At 52.3% G+C, this 13,485-nt stretch overlaps 1 protein-coding gene across 1 annotated transcript in view; it reads left to right on the top strand.

Annotated features, from left to right (window-relative positions):
• Positions 1 to 12,980, top strand: part of ARFGAP3 (ARF GTPase activating protein 3) — a 48,422-nt gene extending 35,442 nt beyond the window's left edge. Inside the window, exons 13-16 of the mRNA XM_028115335.2 lie at positions 4,184 to 4,307; positions 4,963 to 5,053; positions 11,319 to 11,440; positions 12,738 to 12,980. Of these exons, the coding sequence (XP_027971136.1) occupies positions 4,184 to 4,307; positions 4,963 to 5,053; positions 11,319 to 11,440; positions 12,738 to 12,755 (355 nt within the window). The 3' untranslated portion in view covers positions 12,756 to 12,980. The remainder of the gene's footprint in view (positions 1 to 4,183; positions 4,308 to 4,962; positions 5,054 to 11,318; positions 11,441 to 12,737) is intronic.
• Positions 12,981 to 13,485: the final 505 nt, after the last annotated feature.

The following is a 13,485-nucleotide window of genomic DNA, read 5'->3' as shown; positions in this document are numbered from 1 at the left end:
TTCAGGCTTTTTAATGTGGCCTGAAATCCTTTTACAAAATTACCACTGTCAGCTTTTTAAAGAGTAAAATGGCATTGGTATACATTATAAATGAGAAATGCATTTGCCTCACCTCAAATTAGTTTAACCTATTTGGTCTGGATTTTTTGTTTGTTTTCATTTTGTGTGCTGAGAACACTTAAGATCCATACTTGTAGCAAATTTCAAGTATACAGCGCAGTATTATTTACTATAATCACCGTACTGTACTTCCATCCCCAGAACTTACTCATCTTGTAAGTGGAAGTTTGTGCCCTTTGAATATCTGCCCATTTCCCCTACCTCCAAGCCCATGGGAATCACTATTCTACTCTCTGTTTCTGTGAATTTGACTTTTTTGTTTTTAAAGATTTTATTTGAGAGAGAGAGCACAAGCCTGGGGGGCAGAGGGAGAAGCAGACTCCCCACTGAGTAGGGAGCCCAGTGCAGGACTCAGTCCCAGGACCCCAAGATCATGACCTGAGCCGAAGGCAGACATTTAACCAACTGAGCCATCCAGGTGCCCCAACTTTTTCTTTTAAATTCTGGATTCCACATATAAATGAAATTGTACAGTATTTTTCTTTCTCTGTCTGGTTTATTTCACTTAGCATAGTGTCCTCCAGGTTCATCCATGTTGCCACAAATGGCAGGATTTCCTTTTTTTTTTTTATGGCTGAGTAATGTTCCATCGTATGTATGTTTTCTTTATCCATTCATCCATCAGTAGACACTTAGATTGTTTCTGTGTCTTGGCTACTGTGAATGATGCTGCAGTGAACATAGGAGTGCAGAGATCTCAAGATACTGATGTTGTTTGCTTCACACACATACCCGGAAGTGGGATTGCTGGATTAAGTGGTAGTTCTATTTTTAATGTTCTGAAGGACCTCCGTGCTGTTTTCTCTGAGGCCGTGCTAATTTACATTCGGGGCTTCCCTTTTCTCCAGGTCCTGTCAGTATGCATCTTTTTGGGGAACTGCCATCCGAACAAGTGTGAGGGGGTGTCTCATTGTGGTTTTGATTTGCATTCCCTGATGATGAGTGATGTGGAACATTTTTTCAGATACTCATTGACCATAAACTTCCTTCTTAGAACTGCTTTTCCTGTAGTTCATAAGTTTTGGTATGTTGTGTTTCCATTGTCATTTGTTTCAAGATATTTTCTTACTGCCCTTTTGATTTCTTCTTTGATCCATTGGTTGTTCAGGAGTGTGTTGTGAATTTGTGAATTTTCCAGTTTCTTCCTCTGGTTGTTGATTTCTACTTTCAACCATTATGGTTGCAAAAGACACTTAATATGATTTGTCTTCTTAACTTATTAAGATCTGAGGTATGATTTAAATGTGTTTTGTGGGGCGCCTGGGTGGCTCAGTTGGTTAGGCGACTGCCTTCGGCTCAGGTCATGATCCTGGAGTCCCGGGATTGAGTCCCGCATCAGGCTCCCTGCTCAGCGGGGAGCCTGCTTCTCCCTCTGACCCTCCACCCTCTCAGGCTCTCTATCATTCTCTCTCTCAATAAATAAATAAAAATCTTTAAATGTGTTTTGTGACTTAACATATGATTTGTCCTGCAGAATGTTCTGTGTGTGCTTGAGAATGTGTGTCCTACTGCTATTGGATGGAATGTCCTGAATGTGTCTGTTTGTCCTTTTGGTCTAAGGTATTGTTCAAGTCCAATTTTTCTTGATTTTCTGTCTGGGTGAACTGTCCATTATTGAAAATGGGGGACTGAAGTCTTCTATTGTGGTTTCAGTACTGTCTCATTCTCCCTTCAGATCTGTTAATATCTGCTTCGTATGTTCAGGTGCTCCAATGTTGGGTGCATGTATATTTACAATTGTTATATCCTCCTGAAGAATTGACCTCTTTTTTGTTATATGATAACCTTTGTCTCTTGTTACAGTTTTTATTTATTTTGAATTTTATTTATTTATTTAGAGGCGGGGAGGAGCAGAGGGAGGGAATCTCCAGCAGACACCCCGCTGAGTGTGGAGCCTGACTTGGGGCTTGACCCCAGGATCCCAAGATCATGACCTGAACTGAAATCATGAGTCAGACACTCAACCCACTGCGCCACCCAGGCGCCCCTACGTTCATGTTTTTATGTTATTAATTACCATTCATCAATTCAGCTTGCGCAACTCCTTTTAGCATTTCTGTGGCACCAGTCTGGTGGTTGGCAGGGCTTCTGTTTTTGTTTGTTTTTGTTTCAGCACTTTGGCTATGTCATCCCCCTATCTCCTGGCCTGCTAGGTTTCTGCAGAGAAGTCTGCAGATGGCCTTACAGGGATTCCATTTTATGTGAAGAGTTTCTTTTCTCTCGCAACTTTCAAAATTCTTTGTTTTTTTCCTTATGCTCTGCTTTTTATCCCCATGACTTACTCATTTCGAAACTGGAGGCCTGCATCGCCCTCTCCCTTTCACCCATTTTGCTCATCCCTCTTACTACTCTGGTAACCATTGTTTGTTCTCGGTGGTTCTGGTTCTTTTTCATAGTTTTGGTTCTGATTCTGCTTTTTGTTTATTCTTTTTGTTTTTAGATTCCCTTTATGAGTGGAATGATATGATCTTTCTCTCTTCTTTGATTTTTGACAGTTTTATTATAATGTGTCTTGGTGAAGATCTCTTTGGGTTGAATCTCTTTGGGGACTTTTGAGCTTCATGTACCTGAATGTCCACATCTACGGATTTGGAAAGTATTTAGTCATTCTTTAAATAAGCTTTTTGCCCCTTTCTCCCTCTCTTCTCTTGATGGAGTTGATTCTCCCGTATTGTATTATCTCTTTTCCCATAATGCATAAATTTTTTTCTTATGGCATCCCATAATTCACCTAGGCTTTCTTCCCTTTTTCGTTCTTGGTTTCTTTTTCTCTTCTGACTGGATAATTTTAAATGACTTGTCTTCAAGTTCACAGATTGATTACATCTGCCGCTGATGTCCTCTGTTGTATTCCTCAGCTCCAGAGTTTCTGTTTAGTTCTTTTTTATGATTTCTATCTCCACGTTGAACTGCTAGTGTTGTTTGTGTATTGTTTCCCTGATTTCATTGAGTCGTGTGTGTACTTGTAGGTTGCTGAGCTTCCTTAAAATAATTATTTTGAAATGTGTCGGGCAATTCCTTGGGGTCAGTTCTTAGAGAACTATTGCGTTCCCTTAGTGGCATCATGTTTCCTTGATTTTTCATGTTCCTTGGGGTCTTGGGTTGCTGTCTTTGCACTTGAAGAAGCAGTCACCTCTTTCTGTCTCTACGGACTGGCCTGAGGTGAGAAATGCCTTCAGCAGCAGACCTGCTAGGGATTCTGAAGCTTCCTCAGACTTCCTTGTGTGCCCACTCCACACTACTTACTCCTTTTGGGGGCTGAATTCTTAAGATGGTATGCCTTTTCTCAATCCTACAAGGCCAGGCCAGGTGCCTGAGCCTCCTGTTTGCTTTCCCTTGGTACTCTGAAATGCTCAAGTTTGTATACTTTGTCCCAGTCCCACAGAGTTGGGCTGACTTTCTGCACATGCCCAAAAGGCTTGTACTGCCGTCTCTGGGGGCCTATGCAGGGAGCCGGCAATGGGGGGTGGGGGTGTGTGCGGGGGTGAGGTGCACAGAGCACCGGAAGGCACCCATGGGCCAGTTGGGGGCCCCACAGGCAAAGCGTACCCGGCAGCTTGTGAGTGTGCTTCCTCATGGCGTCCACAAAGTGGTTAGCAGGACCTGCAAGCCTTTGATAAGTTCTGAGCCCTGGCTGCTGAGCTTCCAGCATCTCCCAGCCCCTAAGCCATGCGGATCACCTCAGTATTCCAGATGGGGTGGGAAAGAAGAGGCATCCTCTGCAGTGTTCCACACAGCTGGGAAATCAGGCACCCACTCACCACCCTCTCACCTTCCCCTGTGGGAGATATCATGGGCCAAGGCTGAGCTATGCCACTTTGGGGGAGAGGTGGCCCAGGCAAAGTGAAACTGTTCCTCTTACCCTCTTCAATGTGTCCGGTCTTGGATTGTTTGCTCCGACAGTGTGCTGGAACCTCTCTGCTACACTTCTACGCTCCCATAAAGGCATTTTTGCCTGTAGACGATTGTCAGAATCGGTGCTCTGTAGGGGGATGATGGTAGGAAGCTTCTATTCCACTGTCTTGCTGATGTCATTCCTGTTTGGGGCTGTTTTTAATTGTAGATCTACTGCTCGCCGTAAGCCAGACTATGAGCCAGTTGAAAACACAGATGAGGCCCAGAAGAAGTTTGGGAACGTAAAAGCCATTTCATCAGATATGTACTTTGGAAGACAAACCCAAGCTGATGTAAGTGTCCAGAGAGTTTGTGTGTGGGCCCCGTAGAGCAGGAAGCGAGCGGGGACATGAGGGCCACAGGAGGATGTGATAGGCACAGAGTGAGATGGACTCAGGCTGCGAGAGGCCTCTGCCCTGGGGTGCTGGCGTCAGGACTCGAACCCGGGTCTTCCTTCCCGCTCCCCCTCGCGGCTCCAGCTGGACGAGCAGCTGGAAGGTAGGCACCAGGTCTCATGTTTCTCTGATTCCTTTCACGGTATTTTGAACAGACATCCATTTCATATCTTTGGAATAAACTTCAGGTAATTTTCAATACAGATGTAATTTACTTAATTTTTAAATTATTATTAATGAAATTAAATGAAGTAGACATGTTTTTGGAGGGTAGGTATATTTATCTTCAGGTTGTTGCCTCTTAGTGGAGTCTTGCTAAGCAGAAGGGTCTTATGGCAATGAGGGGGCCTAAGGTTTTGTTCTACCGTCGGAGCGCTGGCAGGCTGGCAGGCTGGCGCAAAGCCTTGGAGGTCCGCGTCACGGACTGACGGGACATTCTCTCTGCCTTCCCTTGCGCTCAGCAGCAGTCACGTGTCAGCTCCGGGCTGATGCTTTTTGCACAATTGCTCACGGTATTTGGAGCCTAATGTTTCCTCTTCCTTGTCTTCTCTAGTATGAAGCCAGGGCTCGGCTGGAGAGGCTCTCGGCAAGTTCTTCCATTAGCTCAGCCGATCTGTTTGATGAGCAGAGGAAGCAGACAGCAGGTACTGGGGGCAGGGGCGGGGCGGCTCACAAGCTTGCTGTCCTCTGTGTCTGCAGCACGAATTCATTTTCTCTGCACGGAACTTTGTACTTTTCCAAGATTATCAGCAACCATTATGTGATGCTCTTCCTCCTCCGTGAGTCAGAGCAGAAATTACTATTATTCCAGGCTTTGCATGTCAGGACACCAGGTCATGACATTTCACCAGCGTCCTGGGACCTAGGTTGCCCGGCAAGTCATCTTCCCGAAACAGTATCTCCTAGTCCAGTGGGAACATGGTATGTGATCTGTGTGGTACCGGCAGCCTTGCAGGGGTCAGCCCTGGGCTCCTAGCGTCACTGCCCACTCCGTGCCTGAGACCTTGAGCATTTCATGGCACTTTTAGCCTCAGCTTCTCCTCTCCAAAGTGGGTGGATAGTACGTCCCTAACAAGGTTGCACTGAGGCTTCAGTGAGGTGCTGTGTGTAAAGTGTCACCTGGGCGTCTGGCATAGACCCCAGGGGAGGCAGAAACAGATAGAACAGGAGAATCCACCAGGCTCCGTCTTCCAGGGAAGGCAGAATGTGGCCTTGGGAACAGGCAGGTGGAGAGGAATTCCCTGTCTCCCCCATACCTCTTTGGGTCCAGACCCCATTGTAGAAAGTCTGGGAGCCCCGGGGAGTGCACCTCAGAGCCTGGGCCCATCATGGATATCCAGAGCCATGCCACTCTCCGCTTGTACCTCTGGGTCCCTGAGCCGTGTTGGATCCCACCCAGGCCTCCGCCAGGCCACAGGGCTAAGGGAAGGCTATGTGTCCCTCCTATGTCACAGCTAACATTCAAGGAGCAGTGTCCTCTGAGGTCATTTCAGGAACTCACTCAGCAGGGGAACCCAAAGGGAGGGGATCTCCAGAGCCAAGTGTTCCAGGCCCAGGACCACCTCCACGCCCTCATTGCCGGCCCTGGAGGAGCTGGGCGTGGGCATAGTTGACCAGCATGGATAGCCACCAAGAACAGCTGTTTCCTGTGTCCAGCGAGAAGTAGCCTCAAGAGAGATGGTCATAGGGCAGACCCGAGTGCCTGGAACCTTCCATGATGGGAAGTGGGGATGCTAGAAGATCCACCGTGGCCCTTGGGGTGTAGTGAGCAGCCAGGCTGCTGGTTGCTGTGGGAGGGAGCGTCCCAGCCCAGGGGGGTCCACTGACCCCAGAGACAGGTAGGGGTGCTTGGTGCTGTGCTCCAGCCTCACACAGTGGGGCCGTGAGGCTGGGGCTCTTTGTCAGGCCACTCTCCGAGCTGTTTTCTGCACTGAGTCCGGGTGGGGCAGGGTGGCTCCTGGACTTGTGTTCTCACTTCAAGGCTCTAAGTGTCCTGGCCTCTTGTTAGGGCAGCTTCCTCTTGGGCCTGCCCTGGCAGAGGGGTGCTGGCCCTGCACCCTTCGGAGGGGAGGGCCCACCGCCATGGGCCAGTGCTGGGTCACCTCACAGCCCTGGCAGGGGTGAGGTCAGCCCAGAGAACCCGACTATTGAAAATCGCCCCCACCCAGCTGTGTGTGTTTTTGTAATTCAAGTTGTTGGAAGTTTCACTCTGAAAACATTGTTAAAAAAAAAATATTTGGAGATCAAATGAAAGCAGCCTTTCCAATTGTTGAAGGAAAATTGTGGCCAGCCTATGTTTACTTTTCTGTCCCCTTTCAGAGAACAAAAGTCCTTTAATTGTTTGGGCCTTGCGTGGGTCCCAGACAAACTCTGTCCATGGGAGCTCACGGTCACGGTCAGGGTGCCCCCTCGTCTCCCCGACCTCCCGCCCTCTCTCCTCCGTCCAAGCCCATGGCTCAGACGCTGGTCACCCTCACTCTGCTTCTTCCATCAAGCCCATCATAAAAGTTGCTTTCAGTAACTGCCCTAAATGCAAGTGCATTGAACAACTCTTATTAAATATTTACTTTTTGTTTAGAGTGCATTTCAGCAAACAGCAAAAGCTGGTTTAAGAGACTCTTCTGTGTTCCTTATGTTAGGAGCTTTCCCATCTGTGAAATATCAGTGTCGTTGAATAGAGCACGGTATACCTTTATAATTTCTTTGTTGCGGGGGGGGATAGTTCCAGATTTGCAAGACCTCCTGGTGAAGTAAAATGCTTCCTGAGGGTGTGGTTAACCCAGGAGCGCCAACATTTGTCGAGGGCGCTTCCCTTCCAGGGTATTGAAAGGGCCAGATGAGAAACGCGTGAGCACCCACCTCCAGCCTGGCACAGCGTCGGTCCCCGTGGTCAGAGCAGGGTCAGCTGGGGGACGTGGGACTGCCATCAACGGCACCAGCTTGCAAGGCAGCCACTCGGGACGTGGAACGACAGAGCAGAGGCAGCCTTGGGGGCAGCATGGAGCAGAAGAAGCTCCAAACCTCGCGTGCCCCCTTGGGGTATTTCTTTCAAGAAAACGATGCTGATGACTTGCCTCTGAGCCTGTCTACCTGCGAGAGCCAGGGACGCTGTAGACCCCTCTCCCCTCGGCTCCGTGCGCCCTTCGGGTTCCCGCGCGTTTGCTTCTGTCCCCTCGGGGTGCCTTGGCCACCCTCCGCTTTCCTCCTCACTCAGGCCCGGAGCCCGGGCACGCGGCCTCTTCGGGGCCTGCAGATCTCCGAGCACTGGTGGTTCTGTCCGGTCCACGGGCGGCCGTGTTTGTCCTGTGTCGCGGCCGTGCGGTGGCCTTGCCGACCCAGATTCGCTCGCAGACTGGAGTGTCCTTGACATCAGTGCGGGGCTGCTGTGCTGGTCACGAGAGGCGCCCCTGCGGCACTTCTGGTCCTTCTGAAACTGGCACTCGCGTCATCGGGGGCCTCCTTTTCCTCTCCATTCGTCTCCATTTCGGGGAAATGGGTACATGATATTCTACTCAAACTTCATTGTTTGAGGAGCCCAAGAACTGCCCTGCGCCCCCCCCACCCCTCCTCTCCCGCCTCCGGCTGAGTTCGAGTGCGCCCTGGTTGCCCGGGTTCCCGGTCCCGTCCTTGGTTGGAGTGCAGCCCTGCTACCCAGCCTCTGCCGGGCGGTGCTTGGCTCCCGCGCTCCTTTCCCGCTTCGGCCCCCGCTGCCCTGTGCTCTCGCCGGGCCCTCTGAGGACCATCTCCCCCAACGGGACCAGGAGCCCTCCCGGGACAGGACCTGTCCATTCTCATCTCGGCACGCCTGGCACAGAGAAAGCCCTCGGTGTCTGTGGAGTGAGTGGTCGGCAGTGAGGGAGCTCTGGGGTGGGGGGGAGCAATCAGTGGGTCCCTTGGGCCACGGGGCGCAGGAACCAGGGTCCCCACTGTGCTAGCGCCCCTTCCAGCACAGCTAGGAACATACAGTGTGCTGAGTGTGACGTTGCGCGGCCGGTGTTGGGGGGCAGCAGCGATGTGGCACTCTTCCCGCCGAGCTGGGAGAGCCGGTGTGCGGCGCGTACTCTGCAGGGGCTCTAGGAGCTTGCGTTGAGGGGCAGCCCCGTGGGCCTGCGTCTCGAGCGGCTGTGTGGAGCAGACCCCCTGCCGACCCGCAGTGGGCGCGGGGAGGAGGTGTTTGCTCCGTGTCCCCTGGCCTTCCTGACCAATGCGGGGCATCCACACTGATCACTTAACCTGGCCCAGTTCAGCTGGCCCTCTGCCCCGGCCTGGACCCTGCAGGGCCTCTGCCTCTGGCTTGCCATCTTCCCAGCTGCTCGAGCCAGAAACCTGGGAGTCATCCTTCATTTCTCTCTTTCCCAGCAATGCCCCCCCGCCCCCCCCGCCAAGCCAGTTGGTCCATAAGCCTCCTTGGGACACTCAGACGCATCCCCGCCACTTCCACCAGCTCAGGCTCAGCCACAGCCCCCGGTGCCAGGACTGCCTATCACTGTGGCCGACCTCTCTTCCTATTGTTGTCGGCTGATTGCCCTCCAGGAGGCAGCGAGCTCTGGAAAAGCGGGTCTGTGTTGACATCCTTAGCAAGAAGCCACCTGGGGGCGTTATGGGAACAGATAGCAGGGAAATGGGGCACCTGACCTAGACCCCGGGTTGGAACCTCTTCCTGAGGAAACAGCTTGAGTTGTCGTTTCCTGGAGCCCGTTGTGCGGCCGAGTGCACCCAGGTACTGTTGTCCTGGGCAGCCCTCTGAGGGGACGCAGCAGCCAGACACCTGCGGAGCAAGGAGACCTCACAGCCACAGGAGACCGTCAGTCTGTTCTCAGCAGTCTGGAGCCCGTCGAGCACACAGCCGCAGACCTGCAGGCGGAAGGTGGGAAGGGGCCTCCTTGCCGGAGACCTGACCCCTGCTCTGGGAGTTAGGCTGCTTACACTCCTGGGAGCTTAGATCGTTAGTGAGGATTAAGTAAGGAAGATGCATGTTAGCAGAGGCTAAATCAGACCTGAGTTTGTTCTCTCTCACATGTGATTCTGGGGGGCAGTTTGGGACATGCACTGTGTTCCCAGATGCCAAGGAGCCAGGCCCTTTTCCTCCTTACTGCTTATGACCTCTACTTTGTACTTCACCTCACGCCAATTATGGCTGCTCGAGCCCTAGGCATCACACCTGCATCCCAGCCAGCCAGAAGGAGGAAGAGGGCTGGAAAAGGGCAGGCCCCAGCCCTGGAAGGCACACACCCATTGACCAGAATGTCACCTGGACACACCTTGTTGCAAGGGTTAGAACTGGGGAGTTGTGTACAGAGGAAGGGGAGGAGGGGAAGACGCTGGGAAACTGGCTGTCATGTCAGGGCACCTGCGGACTGAACGTAGTCAGTGAGGGACCACGGTCGCACAGCTGTCCTGCCTTTGCGGTGCTCACCTCTTTACACATTTCTCCAGTTAGAAACTCATAGGTGGAGGTGCTTCTGCTGCCCCCCCTGCCGACCTCTGGTCTGGACCCACCCAGCCCCTGTGGGCCTTGCCAGGTGATGGCGCTGCTGGGACCCGGGCTCTGTGCGCTCAGGACCTGACACTGGCTCCTTGTTTGCTGTAAAGACCCATCTTTTAGGCTGGTAGCACCGCCTGGGGAGTGGCTATGCTGGGATTTGAACCCAACTGGGCTGGGCTGGGCTTCCGCTCTGTTATTGGCAAAGGCCCACAAACCTTTAAAACCTCAGCTGGAGCCAGGGAGGGTCAGAACCCGCACCTCAGGCCCCCTCCCTGCATGGTGGACATGGGAACAGTGCTGTGGGTAAACACAGTGCCCCTTCTGGGCAGCGTCTGTGCGGAAGGATAAACACGTCCATTCTGTGTGTTCTTGGGAAGGGAACTGGCTTCTGTTGCTGAAGGGGCAGGTGGGTACACGTGGATTGTGTGGGAGGAGCTGGGGTTGGCTCCCCAGAGGATCTGCAGGGTTTGGGCCCACTCAAGGTCCCCGAGCCCCTCCAACCACTAGAGCCTGGTTGTCAGCTCTGGGGTTATCACCCCTTATTGTGATAACACTGATGCTCTTCACCCGTGTTGGTGGAAATACGCTACTGTTTGGATTGGACAACCAACGTGGAAGCAGGGAAACCCAACCAAGGCTGGCCTCAGGAAGGAAGGTGGGGGGTCTGGCGCTACCCAGTGAGGGGCTCCAGCTCAGAGTCTGAAAACAGCCTCAGAGAGACACCTAGCGTCCGACTCACCTCCTTGGGGAACCTACCTTTCTCTCGAACTGCAGCAGGCATCCTCTGCCTTCCCTGCATGGCAGTGAGGGGGCCGGCCAGCCGCAGCGGTGCCTTAGCCCCAGCAGTAAGCCTGGAGCAAGCCGTCGGCTCCTCTCTCTTGAAGATACACGAGTCCAGGAAGGCTCTGATCGGCCAGGCCTGGGTCCTGTGCCCGCCCCTCTGGCTGGAGTCCAGGGGGCTCCCCAGAGGAAGGGAGGAGGGCTTGTACCAAAAGAGGGGGGAATGGATGCTGAGCACAGGAGAAGTAGAGATGTCTGCCAATCTGCCGTTCACCGGGTACTTACCTGTCAGATCTCGTGTTGAGCACCTGGGGGGGAGCCAGCAGCCCAGGGAGGGTGAGGAAGCTCTCCAAAGACACACAACTTAAAAGTGGCAGTGCCAGTATTTGAACCCCTGCTGGTCCCAACACCCGATACTACATCTTCTCTCATGTGGGGACTTGCAGCTGGTTCATGGTAGGGCCGGCCCTGAAACTGAGTCCTGACCCCACTGCAAGGTTCTTTTCCCTTAACCATGGCTGCTGCTTGTGGGCAGTGGGAGGGGAGGGCACCCCATGTCCCCTGAGGTCATCGAGGGCTCTGGGCCCTGGCTGTGCCGTCTTTCGGAGCTGTGGAGTGACAGTGGGGGTCTGCTCTGTGTGCAGGAAGCTACAACCTCACAAGCGTGCTGCCCACGGCGCCCGACATGGCCCAGTTTAAGCAGGGCGTGAGATCCGTTGCTGGAAAGCTCTCAGTCTTTGCTAATGGAGTCATGACTTCCATTCAGGTCAGTGATACTGGGGATGACGGGAACGGAGCGGGGTGGTGGCTCAAAGCTTTGAAAATGAAATTTGGACCACTCTTCAGCTGCTGACAAATTCGATTTCATGGTACTGATAAGTTCACTACAGTGTAACCCAGGACGTCGTGAACACCAGAAATTGTGATTTTATTTTTGCTTACATTTTCTAGTTGATGACTCTAGGGGAACTGTTACAGGGATTGTCATGATCCTGATCTACTTCTTTCCTATATCGGGACAGAGAAATAGTAAGAAGGAAATAAAAATGACCCATTATCCCCTGTCATGAGGAAAACTTCTGTTAATGCTTTGGTATATTTTTTATTCTAGATTCCTATGCATATCTTTTTTTTTTTAAAGATTTTATTTATTTGAGAGGGAGAGAATGAGAGATAGAGAGCACGAGAGGGAAGAGGGTCAGAGGGAGAAGCAGACTCCCCGCCGAGCAGGGAGCCCGATGCGGGGCTCGATCCCAGGACCCTGGGACCATGACCTGAGCCAAAGGCAGACGTTTAACGACTGAGCCACCCAGGCGCCCCAGGATGCCATTATTAATGTAAAAACATGGCCACAGGCAGTGGCATCTAATGGATGTTGGCTCTGGTGCCTCCGGAGGGGCTTCCCAGGCTGGGGAGGCGGTGGGGTTGCCCCCACCATGGAGCGTCCCCTCAGCCCTGAGGCTCCTGCTCTTCTCCGGGCCGCTTAACCTTTGGTTAGAATTCAAAGGAGCTTTGGTGTGCCCGAGCTCAGCTGAGCCCTCGTCAGCCCTTCCGGGCAGGTGGCATCCATAGCGTGTGGGAGGTGATCCCCATTTTATAGCTTCTCCCCCCTTTTATATCTTCATTTTCTGGCTGCAGAGGCCAAGTTGCTTCAACACGAGATCGCTCAGCAGAGCCAGAATTTCAGGGTTCAGACTCCACAAGTGCGCCCCACCTTCCCATGACACCTGCCTCCCAGGGGCCCACCACTGGCTCTCACCCTGATAGTTTGCCCCCCTTCTCCCGACCCCCGGAGCTGCAGACGCACCGCAGAGGCCTGGGAGGCAGGATGCTCTGCGTCCGAGGTGCACGCAGGCCTCAGTGGCAGCTCAAGAAGCCGGGGTCGCGCCCCTTCCGGTTACTGTGTCTGGGGTGGGGGTGGGGGGGCGGCATGTCAGCCAGCCAGGCGGTGTTGTATGCTCGCTGCGAGGTCAGTTTTGGTAACGGCCAGCATTCCGTGTGCACGAGAAGGAGGAACCGACACCGAGTGTGAGTAAGCTCTCCTCTCGGTGCCCCCTCGGCAGGATCGCTACGGCTCCTAATACCCGCAGGCTGATAGCTGTTTCTGGGAGAACCTCCTGTCTCCGCGAACCAGTGACCACATCACAGACTGCCGCTGAGACCAGCAGATTTGTTTTGCTGCTTTGTCACATGGTATATATGCATTACTGATTTTTAGCATTTCTTTGGAGAAATTCTCATTTTTGATGTAGTAGAAGCTTTATTGTAATTTCTGTTGTGCATTCCTTCCTGCACACGCCCCCCCCCCCCCCCCACTTTAGGCAGAGCCGTGCATATCCTTGCTTGATTTTCGTGGAATCTAGTTCCAGCAGCTGGGGGCCTGGAGACCAGGGCTTCTCCCCGCTCTGAGGACTGAGAGCCTTCCTCTGCGGGGAAGGGGGGGTCCCCGTGCTGTGTGACCTAGGGGCTAAGGGCTCCACGAGCAGCCAATGCTACAGGGACCTGGAGAAACAAAATCCACAGCACACATTTCATTCAAAAGGGAGCACAGAATAAAAACAAAAGACCAAAAATGTCTAATTTGACAGATTGCTTCATTTATATTTCCACATATTAAGGGGATTTCAAAATAATGTTGAAAGTCGTCTGTCCCTTTGTAAATGCTTATTTTATATGATCTATAAATTAAAAAATAATTTTCAGTGAGTACTTTTAACAAACCTAAGCTTCTGCATTGCCAAGGGAATTAATCTTTCCACAAGGTGTTTGAATTGGTGGGAAATGTGAGGTGAGAACTCCCTGAGTGTGTTT

The sequence above is a fragment of the Eumetopias jubatus genome, unplaced genomic scaffold (assembly GCF_037043125.1).
Source record: "Eumetopias jubatus isolate StellerSeaLion01/CBP00866 unplaced genomic scaffold, mEumJub1_p1.0 scaffold_8, whole genome shotgun sequence".
Lineage (NCBI taxonomy): Eukaryota > Metazoa > Chordata > Mammalia > Carnivora > Otariidae > Eumetopias > Eumetopias jubatus.
This window is presented reverse-complemented; position numbering and strand designations above follow the sequence as displayed.